General features: G+C 41.9%; 1 protein-coding gene across 1 annotated transcript; it reads left to right on the top strand.

Annotated features, from left to right (window-relative positions):
* pik3cg (phosphatidylinositol-4,5-bisphosphate 3-kinase, catalytic subunit gamma) lies at window positions 1-12,014 on the top strand. Its single transcript, XM_028420461.1, has 24 exons — window positions 1-161; window positions 844-1,063; window positions 1,148-1,319; window positions 1,394-1,656; window positions 1,915-2,001; window positions 2,320-2,420; window positions 2,553-2,722; window positions 2,803-2,990; window positions 3,380-3,487; window positions 3,630-3,714; window positions 3,788-4,217; window positions 4,310-4,408; window positions 4,488-4,623; window positions 5,867-5,932; window positions 6,016-6,159; window positions 7,071-7,152; window positions 7,285-7,388; window positions 7,555-7,701; window positions 7,782-7,872; window positions 7,969-8,099; window positions 8,718-8,829; window positions 8,948-9,105; window positions 9,225-9,306; window positions 9,389-12,014. The coding sequence occupies exons 2-24, from the start codon at window positions 851-853 to the stop codon at window positions 9,586-9,588; spliced, it is 3,369 nt and encodes a 1,122-aa protein (XP_028276262.1). The 5' UTR covers window positions 1-161; window positions 844-850; the 3' UTR covers window positions 9,589-12,014.
* The last annotated feature ends 679 nt before the right edge of the window (window positions 12,015-12,693 follow it).

Genomic DNA, 12,693 nt, shown 5'->3' with positions numbered 1-12,693 from the left:
TCAGTCGGTGAGTTTGACGAGCTTTCTCAGTAGGAGCGCAGTGTTTCTCTAATTCACACAACTATCAACTTTTTAAATTGTGGTTTGTGGTCTGAGTATTTGGTATAAATGTCGGAATCTTCGTCCAGAGCTCCGGGTTTAGTCGCCGTCTGCGTTCATTGGTGAGTTAAGAAGACTTTATGAGTTTTATTCTACTGAATTGACGCCTCTGCTTCCGATTATTATGGCTGGAGTACCGTTACACCACAAGCTAACTTACGTTTGCTGTGGCTGCTGTTTTATAAAAGTTTGTTTTTCTCCTCTTGGAGTTGTCAGCGTTAGGTTTTAGTAGCCAGTTTTTGACAATGGTCAAAGCAGCGGTGTACTGTTACAGTTACATCCATGCTGTGTCGAGTTTTGCTTCCTGCTTTTCAAAGCTTCCTCTGCTGATGTGACAGAAGCAGAAGGGAAACTCCATTTAATTCTATGACTTGTTCAGTCAGTCGACCCACTGTAGAAACAAAACACCATATTGTAGCATAAATATAGTCAATATGAACCACTAAATCCTGCATTTTTAACACTAACGTGCTAAAATGACATCCAATTTAGTTTTTTTATTGTAAACATCCCCCTTTTACTGCCAGATTATGTATTTGTTGCTCCGATCAGCACAAAAAGAATGTGAACACTTGCTGTCTGTCATTGTAAACAAAATTTCTTTTGCGTTATGGAGCCTGCAGCTACTCCAGAATAACAAAATGCATTTATTAGTAGTAGACTGTCTTATCTGTATTTTTACCATTACCAACATTCATTTGCATTCCTGGTTAATGATGAACACGTGTTGTCTTTTCTGCTCAGCTAGGCGATGGACAGGCAGCAGATCCAGGTAAGTGACGAAGAGCCTGAAGTTTTGCGAGAAGAGTGCCGGAGAAGGAGGAGAAAGAAAGCCATCACATCATCGTCCTCCATCTCCATGGATCAGATCACTGTGGAGTTTGTGCTGCCCACAGCAGCGAGGGGTGGAAGCAGCCCCGACTCTTTGCTGCTGGAGGTGGCTGGGAACTGGACTGTAGAACAGGTCAGACTATTTATTTACAGAACTTAAGGGTTATTTGTAAATGGTTGTTAAAATGCACACGACTTTCAACTTCTTGATTCTCAGGTGAAAGCTCAGGTGTGGCTGAAGGCGGTGACTTTAAACTTCTGTCCAGATTTCTACCAGCGGTTTTCCCCTGACCACTGCATCCTGCTCTATCAGAAGAAAGGCAATGTGTGTGAGATCTATGACAAGCACCAGGTCTTCCAGACACTCGACTGCATCCGCTACTGGAGAGGTAAAATCACTGCTTGATCACTGACCTGGTGTGTTGTGATGAGACCCAATAAAATATGTCTTTGGTCTCCAAAGCCCTGAAGAAGGATGTAGGACGGATCCAGCTTGTACCACGTCAGCAGCCCACAGATGAGTCCTTGCAGTACCAGCGCTACCTAAACTACCTGATTGGCTACGATGTGACTGATGTCAGCAATGTGCATGACGACGAGCTAGAGTTCACGCGCCGGAAGCTGCTGACACCGAGACGCATAGAGTTGTCAGACCGTGACTCAAAGCTTTACTCCATGGACCCATGGGTGACCCGCAAACCACTTCCTGAGCACCTGCTCGCCAAGGTATGTGTATATCTGGACTACTGTTTGAAATCATTACAAAACTTAGAGTTTGTTGAGGGGCAGAGTAACTACTGTTTGATGAATTCTGTTTCAGATTCTAAGCATTGTGTGGACAGGTTTAGGTTTTCATTGTATACTCTGGTAATTATGTCTAATGTCTTATGTCTTCACTTGAATTGCAGTTAGTTTGCTGCTGGGTAAGTTTGGCTTGATGTCTGACTATAATTCAGTCAATTGACTAAATATTCCTCCTGTCAGGTCAGTAACGGTCACATCCTGGTGGTGATCCACATTGGCACAGCCAGCCAGACCATCAAGGTTTCTATTGATGACACACCAACACAGGTAAACATTTAGAACTCTCATTAACAAGGATCCTGGGTATTAGTCTGTATCTCAACACACGGGACCAGCTCTTAGTCTCTTGCTCTCAGTGTATGCAAATAAAGGAACATTAAATGTGTGGTTGTTTTGGAATGGCAATAGGCTGCAGTGCATTGCTGGCCTGATCAGTACCATACAGATTGGCTTCACTCCTGTAATTAGAGCTGTCCACATGAGATCAGATCACCAAGATGTTGTATTAATGCCAGCTGTGAACAAGGCCTAACATGGTTGCTACTACCTGCTTGAATACTATCTGACCGCGTCTTTCTTCTTCAGGTGTTGGCAGGCTTTTTCACCAAGATGGCAAATAAAAGAGTCTTACTGGGCATCCCTGACAACATGTGTGAGGCAGACTTTGTGCTGCGTGTATGTGGCAGGTATGTTGCAGTCACATCTGAAATACTTGCTCACTTAGCAGATGTAGTCACGCTTATACAGGGTATGTTCAAAAAGCATTGATATTGTAGATTTTACATTTTAAAATACATTTTTGGTGTCTTCTCACACAGGGAGGAGTATCTATATGGAGAGAGACCTCTGCAGAACTTTAACTGGATCCGTCAGTGTCTGAAGAATGGTGAGGAGATCCACCTGGTTCTGGAGACACCTTCTGATCCTGATCTGGAACTGGTCCAGAAGGAGGACTGGGCCCAAGTGGATGACTGCACTGGAGTTGCAGGTAACCAGCTACACTGGGTTGTGTCATTTTAACTGATGCAAGGCCAAATCTCCTTAACTGCTCCCAACTGTTCTTCACAGGTACTCATGAGCAGCTGACAATTGATGGGAAAGACCATGAACGAGTGTTCACTATCTCCATGTGGGACTGTAACCGGAAGTTCAGAGTGAAAGTGCTGGGTATTGACATCCCAACACTTCCCAAAGTCCCAGAGTTCATTGTCTTTATAGAGGCCAGCATCTTCCATGGACAGCAGCGTTTAGCTCAGGTAATGGACAGTGAGATGCATACCCTGTGACCCGTATGTATTTAATGTGATTATTTCACAGTAAAAGTCATCCTGTATTCCACCCATCTAATGTTTTTAGAATATAAAGTAGCAGCAGTGGTAACTTTGTATGTGGTGTTAGGAGACTAGTCATTGAGATAAAATTAAAAGCAGCCATACTGGGTGGCATGCTCTGTTTGCTGTAAAGATATTTTAAATGCATTACAGGAACTATACACTTTACTACGTGTGTTAAAATGTCATTCACACATACATCCAGTGTTGGTTATTTTTGAATAATATAGGTATATATAAAAATGATAAAAAACCACTAAAAAAGTAACTTACATACATTCTTTTAGAATTTAACACTGAATTTAACCTTTTAGGAGAGGACGACCTCCAAAACGTTCAATGAAGAAGTGTTGTGGAACTGCTGGTTGGAGTTTAACATTAAGATCAAAGACCTGCCTAAAGGGGCACGCCTCAACCTTCAGGTACACTCATTTTACTGTGGAGTAATCCTTGAAGGCAGCAATATAAGTAGTAACTGTTGGTAGGAAATGAGTTTTTCTATGGTCCATCTATTTCATAATTGTCATTGACAATTGATCATTTTGCCCTGTTTTTCCCATACAGGTGATCTGTGGGAAACAACCCCAGACACCAAACTCCAAAGGAGCTCCCTACCTGGATAATACATCTGGAACTGGCAGTCTTGATGGTAACATGCTTTCACATTTATTACCTTTCCAACAATCCAGAGTGAAGCCTCATTCTTTCTGTCCTTCTTTCAGGAAAGACCAAGATGCGTCTCCTCTACTACGTCAACCTGCTCCTGATTGACCATCGTTCTCTCCTCCGTCAGGGTGAGTTCATCCTCCACATGTGGAAAATGCCTGAAAAGAGTGAGGAGAGCAGCAGCAGCATCAACGCAGACAAGCTGACCTCTGCCACCAACCCAGACAAGGCCTCCTCCATGGCCATCTCGATTTTACTGGACAAATACTGCTACCCAGTTGTGCTGCCAAAGAGCCGGGATGTAGGCCGGGACTCTGGGGCTGGGGGTGATGAGGCAGAGGGAGGAGAGCGAGGCCAGAGAGAGATGCCGAACCATCTGAAAAAACAGTTTGAAGCCATTGTGGGTACTGACCCTCTACACCCACTCAGTCCTGAGGACAAAGAGCTCTTGTGGCACTTTAGGCATGACTGTATGCGTGACCCCAGGTACCTAATTTGTCTTCTTCCAGTGTAGGACTACAAAGTGTTATACCTTTATCATCTTATATCTGATTACCCTACTAATTTCCTCTTCTCAGGGCCTACCCAAAGCTGCTGGGCTCAGTCAAGTGGGGGAAACAGGAAGATGTTTTAGCAACCCATCGTCTGTTGGAACGTAGCAGTGCGTGGGACACCAGGTAAAATTACAGTCACATTCTGACTGTACTGTAGGAATCCTCCCTTCATATCACCTGTGCTCATGTGGTTCCTCCTCAGTGGTCTAGACGTTGGTCTGGCCATGCAGTTGCTTGACTGCCACTACTCAGATGCTCAGGTGCGTTCAATGGCTGTCAGGAAGTTGGAGACACTGGAGGATGATGATGTGCTCAGATATCTTCTCCAGCTTGTGCAGGTGTGTCTTTTTTCTCCTCTTTTCCTTTTTACATTTAGTCGACTAAATGTGTACTAAAGTTTAATATATTCTTGATTTCGTTATTTTGTTTAACTGCTAAAGCTGCAGCTTTACACACCAAAGCAACAGTATAAATAGTATAGAAATCCTCTCCAGCTGCTGTGTTAGCAGTAACAAAAAGTTAGACCATTGTACATTATGTTAAGTTATATTGTTGTTATGTTTTGGCCCTTTTTACATGACCACCACATACCATGCAGGTAGTTCATACTGTCGTGTTTATACAGCTTCTGGTTTGAGCGTGGTTCCAAACAGAACCATGGTCCTTTCTGTGCCATGTGTAGCCTCGTGACGGGGCTTACACCCTTATGATGTTTTAAGGGGCTGCATATCAGAATGGCCTGTTCAAACCAACTGTTTTGATCACAAAAAATGCACTAGAGACACGTAATAAAAGTGGAATTTTGCACAAGATCTCCACATGGAAGAAGGCAGCTCAGCATATACATGCTGCACTTTTGTCCTCTGATGTGTTTCCATAGTTGACTGTCGTCAGCTTTGCATGAGCAATATCAATTATCAGCACGGCCCAACAAAGTGCCCTTTGGTGAGATAGGAAAATGACACGTCCCTGCATGGTCTGTTATCACTGTATCCCATAGACTTCAGGAACATGTGGAGAGCATCGTTTTAGAATAATTCAGGACATGTTAAACTGTTCAATGTTCATTTACATATGGTAACACACTGCTGATATATGGAGACTATTTCTAGAACAAGAATTGAAAAACCAAAAAGAAAAACAAGAACTGAAAGTGCAGTGGTTAAGTCAAATCAGATGAAGACATGCCTTGCAATATGCACACTAAATGTTGGATTGAGTTATACACACAAAAGTAAACAGCAGATAGGAACCCAAATGACACGCACACACACCTCTGGCTTTCAGTTCTTTGTGAGCACAATAAGCCCTGTGTTGTCATTGGTCTTGCTTTCCTGCCACAACAAACATGGTGGCCTACTTCACTGTAACTCCTGAACCCTGTCTGTTTACAGTACTCACAGTGAAATTCTTTTTGAAAACATATTTTGTCTTGCAGCCTTGAACTATTTCTATAGTGTCTTGATTGTGGCTTTGTTTTTTGTCAGCAGAAAAAAAAAATCACCCTGCATGTTGACACATGAGAAACCAGAAAAGCCTGTTGTGTTTTCATCCAAATGTTTGCGTGTGTGTCCCCTGCAGGCAGTCAAGTTTGAGCCCTACCATGACAGCGCTCTGGTCAGGTTTCTGCTAAAGAGAGCTCTGAGGGTAATTTCTACACTATAACAAATATTCATATGAACATCATGTGTACATTTATCATCCTACTCTCTTTTGCTGTCCCTCCACAGAGTAAGCGCATTGGTCATTTTCTCTTCTGGTTCCTGCGTAGCGAGATTGCCCAGTCCATGCACTACCAGCAGAGGTACGCCGTCCTGCTGGAGGCCTATCTCAGAGGCTGTGGTGAGAACATGCTGCAGGACTTCAGGAAACAGGTCACATGCCTTATTTACAGTTCTTTTTAAATTATTTTAAACAAAATACTGATCAGCTTTTTGTATTATTAGATAATTAAAGCTAAATTTGGCAGTACTTTGTAGCACATTGTCAGCACTAGACTGAGCTACAGTGGTTGAGGTGATGGAACAGCGCGTCCTCAGAGAAGGACATCTATCTAATCTTAAATGTAGGGTAGGAGATTTCATTCTGATGCACTTTTTGTTAAATTAGCGTAACTTCTCTTTACAATCCGATAGCAACCAATTAGTTCGGCAGTTTTGCATTAAAACGAAGAATATTAATCATCTGTGGAAGCTATAAAACGCTAAAAACATCAGCCAATCCTCCCTACTCCCTGCACGGAGTATTGGCTGGTTGTCACTCTCTTCCTGCTCTGCGTGCACCAGAGAGGTACGTGCATGATGGCCGAAGTCACAGACCGCAGGTAATGCACGTCCATGTGATTGGGAGGCTTGGCTTCCGGGTGAGCTCCGAGAGAAAGGGGTGTGTGTTTACTTTCGAAATCTGACTGACTCACTGAGTTTTCAAAATCTTCTATCCTACCATTTAATGACCTTTTGGTGTCATTTGTAGCCTGTCAGCAGTTGACAGTTGAACTGATTTTCTCCTATCATACAGGTACAGGAGTGATCTTTACATGCTCATTTAATCCTCTTTCTCTCTGCTCTTGTACTTGTCCCGATCTTTGGCACAGAGATGAATAGTGCCTTTATTCTGAAAGTGAACAAAAGACTTGTGGGCTATGCTGTGGATTATTGCTAGGATGTTCTGGTTACACTTTTAAGGTCTTGTTATTGCATCAGTGTGCCAGCAGGTGCAGGTTACAGAGGTTTTTCCACATTCTAGTTTATTTTAGTAAAAATAGCTTTATTGATGCTGCTTTCAGGTGGAGATGACAGAGGCTCTACAGAAAGTCACCCGTGAGATCAAGGCCATGTCTGCTGACAAATACGATGTCACAGCTCAAGGTGAGAAATGAAACTTACTAATGTCATCCTCAAGTTTTAAAATCAAGGCAGGGTTAAATCAACAGTAGTAGGATGTGTAGTCAGTCCAATGAGATGAAGCTAGAATGAAGCTACATTTGTGTGTGATTGCAGTGGTGTTTCAGCTACGTCAGAAGCTGGAGACTGTGCAGTCATCTGGTCTGCCTGAAAGTTTTAGAGTCCCTTACGATCCAGGACTAAGAGCTGGAGCCCTGATGGTGAAGGACACACACAAACACACACACATATTAGTATAAAGGCATCTGTAAAAACAGAAATAAAAACAGTATGCATAAAGTAGATTCATACTGTGACTGACTTCTCATCGGATACTTGCTGTAAAAATGTCAACAGTTTCTAAATGAATACTGGCTTTGTGCACAGATCGAGCAGTGCAAAGTGATGGCATCTAAGAAGAAGCCACTGTGGCTGCAGTTTAAAAGGGCTGACCCCACCACTCTGTCTAAAGACCCTATAGGCATCATCTTCAAAGATGGTGACGACCTCAGGCAGGATATGCTCATCTTGCAGGTTTGTAGCAGAAATGAACGTTCGCAAGGTTAGTTAGCAAAGCTCAGGTTAAAACTCAGTGCACTCTCCTGTCCTTCCAGATTCTGCTGATCATGGAGTCCATCTGGGAAACTGAATCGCTGGATCTGTGTCTGTTACCATACGGCTGCATCTCCACTGGCAACAGGATAGGTCACTATCTTTTGTTAAACTTTTTAAGGTTGCTGATACTCTCAATACTTACTGATTCGTACCCCTCTCCTCTCTCCTATTATCACATCCATGCAGGTATGATTGAGATTGTTAAGGACGCCACCACCATTGCTAACATTCAGCAGAGTGTTGTTGGAAGCACTGGAGCGTTTAAAGATGAGATCCTCTATCAGTGGCTCCGGGACAAGTGCGTCAGTGAGGACAAAGTACGTATCATCAGACTCAGCTCAACCTCAACAGATACAGTGAAGTGCAAATAGTGGTGCCAGACCCCAAAAAACTATGTAACTGCACTGGGATTATATGAAGGACAGGTACACATCAGTGTTAATGTGCCCACCCTGCAGTTCGACTGGGTAAATGTTGAACACTAATCAATATACAAGTTTACATGCATTATGTAATCATTGTCAGGCTGTGCTTGCAGCAGCAGTTCAGTTAATTATATCAGAGGAAGTAGCAGTGTGACAGCCCGGAAGGAAGCCACCCTCAGGGTTTTTCCTGTCACCCACACACAAACAAAGTTTTATCTGAGGCGCCTCCAGCCCTAGTGTTTGTAGTGCAGGTTTTGTTATGCTGTTTTAAAGGTGGAGGAAGAGGAGGTTTGAGAAGTGTTTCAGTGACTCTACTGAAAGATTTATTTTTTTTCATTGCTACTGCAGATTCATTATACAGTACTTTCCTATTAGTTTCTTAGCTCTTCTCAAACACCATCACTCCATTGATCACCTCTGTGTTTTGAGTTATATATTACCATGTAAATATGAAACCTTGGAGTAAATGATATGAACATGACAGATAAAGTAGTTTTCTTGTGTGTGTAGTTCCAGCAGGCTGTGGAGAGGTTTCTGTATTCCTGCGGTGGATACTGTGTGGCTACATATGTGCTGGGTATTGGGGATCGCCACAATGACAACATCATGATCACTGAATCTGGTATGTGTATGTTTTCGTCCCACTGTTAGACAGAAACATATCCAAAGTTATGTAGTATTCATTCATGGGATTGTGTCAAAGGAAATGCAGCTAACTGGTCTCCTTTGTGTTTCTGCAGGGAATCTCTTCCACATTGACTTCGGCCACATCCTGGGGAATTATAAGAGTTTCATGGGAATCAGTAAGGAGTGGGTTCCCTTCGTGCTCACGCCAGACTTCCTGTATGTCATGGGAACGTCGGGAAAGAAAAGTAGCCCCCACTTCCAGAAGTTCCAGGTGCAGAAAACAACATTTTTACACATGCACACACATCTGTTCACCAAAAATAAAGCTCATGGAAATGAGTGTTTTGCAGAAATCAGTCAGTTAGATTTGTGTGTATCATCCTGTGTCAGGATGTGTGTGTGAAGGCGTACCTCGCTCTGCGGCATCACACCAACCTGCTCATCATTCTCTTCTCCATGATGCTGATGACCGGTACGACCTGCTTCCTGTTTAAAATGGATTTCCACCACAGTTTGTCTGAAAAATAAGTTGTTTATTTGTCTGCTGTTGACAGGTATGCCCCAGCTGACTAGTAAGGAGGACATCGAGTACATCCGTGAGGCGCTGACTGTCGGCCGTGGTGAGGATGAGGCACAGCACCATCTGCTGGACCAGATAGAGATCTGCAGGGAGAAAGGCTGGATGGTTCAGATCAACTGGTTTGTTCATCTGGTGCTGGGGATAAAACAGGGTGTGGAGAAACGGTCCACCTAGGACCTCTTAAGACATATTCAATTTAAAAAAAAACAGGTCCCAAACAGAACTGGAAAATCTGGAGCTGAAAGCTGCACAGTAGCTTCAAACTGATTTTGTGTTTTAGATCATTTCAAAAATGAGATTTGTTTTGCCTAATAATCCTGGAAAGAGACTGGAACTACAACTACACAGATTCTTTGAATGTGTGGCTTGATGCTTATTCTATAGTGAGGAGAATCTGAAGTTGACCAAGTCAGTTATCTACACAGAGTTTATATAAGGTTTAACAACATGTCTAAAGGTTTGCAGAGCGCTATTTGTTTATATATTTTTGTGTTTATTGTAAAAACAGGGAGGGAGGCGGGACACCCAGTATGTTTTTATTGGTCGCCTGAGCAGGTGTTGTTGTTCTCACCGTTAAATTGTTGAAATTAGGGAAGAAGACCTCTATGACGATATTGAGAATTGTATTGCAAAGTTAGTATATACCCCTTAGTGCTGTGAAAAACATTCCAGCGATTTACAAATGCTAAATCAGCGTTAAGATCTATGCAACAAAATTGTGGTCATTCTTGTGCTGAAAATAGAAAGCTTGTTTTTTTTATCACTGAGTCTCTTACAAGTTTACATTTATCATTTTTAAAAATGGAAAACCAAACTACTTCCTGTTTCTATTTATGGCATTCAAATTCCAGACATTCCTGTACATAATTTGCATTTAAAATAATTCTACAGATTAATGCAGAATCAGCATTTCTATTTCTGTTCTTCCATTGAAAGAGGAACATAAATGTCATATTCAAAACAACACATTTTACTGAGTAACGTACCATGGATCATTAGAAATAATGTGACATGACTGAACTGAAGATCAGTCTTAATATTTATACATGATTAACAAACATTTTATTCAATGAATAGATTTCACATGACTTTAATTCTGAAAATTAAGTGTGTAACTACTCAAAGTTTGGCCTGTGATTGACAGTTAGCACATGCTGGTCAGTGCTGGCTTAGAAAAACATAAAGGATTTGATTTTTTTTTTTTGTTTACTTCTTAAACATTTTGAATTTTATGATTTTTAAGTGAAGACAGAATTTTGTGTGTTTGCAAAATTCTACGTGAGTTCATTATGTCTGAAATAAGAGTTGAGTCTGATGCGAGTAAAATTTAAAATATTCTGTGATGTTGTGAACATGGCAGATTGTGTATAAAATGGGAAATATATATTCATGTGTAAGTGAGGTCCAAGTGTGGGATAAAAGCTACAATGTGCAATGTGTTTTTGAAAAGACTGAACCTTCTGTGAGTCTGTGTGCCTATAAATGCTCATAAAATGTGTAAATTGATGATCGTAACCATTTTTCTATGGCATGGTTTCAGACACTTAAAGTCATGTACAAATCAACAAATCAGACTTACTGCAAATGACTCTCCGCAATCAACTGTGTTAATGAACTTCAACCACAAGGGGGCAACACCACAACATCATCTCATGTGCCACAGGGTGTAAGGCTAAACACCATATTAACCAGTCTGATCCTCTCCTCTGCCTCCTTGCCTGCTTTTCTCCTCACCGCTCTCAGCATCCTTCCTTCCATCTCTTCTCTCTGATCCTCACCTTCTCTCCTCTGCAGCACTGTTTTAACAGAGAGTGGGTGTGAGTGTGCCGCAGGACGAATACACCTCCGTTCTGTCAGTCTGTTTTATGGCTGTGTATGTTGAGATGTACAGTGTCTGAGGGTCTAAATGGATTAGACAAATCAGCCTTATCTTCTCTATGGCTTTGAGGCCTCTTTCTATGCAGTGGTGATTGTAAGCTCTCAGTATGAGCTGTATGGGAGCTTGTCAGTGACTGTTGTTTGAATAGAGAGAAATGTGAAAAGACTGCAGAACCTTTTATTCCTTTGTTTCCTGTTTCTTTGTCTGAGATGAATTTGTTTGTCAGACGCCTGCAGGTTTCCTACGTACAGTATGTTAAAATAGTGTTGTTGGAGTGTTCCATTATCTGACTATAATGTGTATACCTACCCTACATACCTTAAGGTGGTGCTTACCTACTACTGCACAATCCTATGGGAGGAGGCTGCATGTTATATGACCTATATGAAGCTATTGATTGATATTAGTAGAACATTTGGAGCAGATTATGCAGCCTTTTGTAATAATACAATATTTCCACGAGTCTGGCACTTGCAGAGGTAATAGATTTATGTAGCATTTATATTTACTTTCTATTTGATCACTTTTGTTTTTATCTGAAGCATCAAAACTTTTCGGACTACATCTGTTTTTGTGCATGTTGTGAGTTTCCGTTACACTCCTGGTTGTTATGCATGCTGTGAAAAATACCTTGGCTCCAACAAAGTGTGGCGAACATGTGATATTATGACATGGTGTGTGTACCGTGCGTATTTCAGTTGTTCAGTTCCATCCCATTGTTTTTATTAGCCAAGAAAATCCTCTCTAAATATCCTTTTTTATCTATATTTGATTGATTCAGGACACTGTTTTTCTTTTAGAACAGCAGCTCTAGCAGTGTGTTCAAAATAAAGGACAAACTGCAGTATTTGAAATACTGGTTTTCTGGAAGCAGCATATATTTCCAGAATAGCCGCGTGCTGTAGCTTTTATGGAATAACTCCCTCGGCTGTGACATGGCTGTGAGGTTGGTGTGGGAGGGAACTGGAAGAAACTGGAGTGAACTGGAGCATCTACAATCGATTCACTCTCTTTCTCTATTATCTCGGGTTCCTCTCCAGGAAGACATGAACCAGATCAGACGACGGGGGAAATCACTGTGTGTGTGTGTCTGTGTGTGTGCTCCTGCCTTTATGAGAAGCAGTGTAAGTTTTACAGATTCAAGGTTAGGTCATGACCCCACTTGTCCAAGGGGTTATTTTAGTGTTAGGACCTGGTTCTAGCTTAATTAGAATGAATTAGTGGATCAGGATTGTTGGTTTCAGGGCCTGCAGGTACTGACACCACGTGTGATTGCATGCCCCTCGGTGTGAATGTAATGCCTCTATATGTGCATGTATGTGATTATGATGTGTGGGTGTGCTTCTGTTTATGGTGGGTGTCTTTAAGTGGAATGAAGAGCATAAATAGGTTAAATGCAT

Source organism: Parambassis ranga, chromosome 2 (assembly GCF_900634625.1).
Source record: "Parambassis ranga chromosome 2, fParRan2.1, whole genome shotgun sequence".
NCBI lineage: Eukaryota > Metazoa > Chordata > Actinopteri > Ambassidae > Parambassis > Parambassis ranga.
This window is presented reverse-complemented; position numbering and strand designations above follow the sequence as displayed.

What these genes read in the sequence shown, in the direction of transcription:
- pik3cg (XM_028420461.1), top strand. Translation starts at nt 851, where the DNA reads ATGGACAGGCAGCAGATCCAGGTAAGTGACGAAGAGCCTGAAGTTTTG. An exon ending in TGCAGGACTTCAGGAAACAG is followed by an intron (nt 6,160 to 7,070) that starts GTCACATGCCTT and finishes TGCTGCTTTCAG; the next exon opens with GTGGAGATGACAGAGGCTCT. An exon ending in CTCCACTGGCAACAGGATAG is followed by an intron (nt 7,873 to 7,968) that starts GTCACTATCTTT and finishes ACATCCATGCAG; the next exon opens with GTATGATTGAGATTGTTAAG.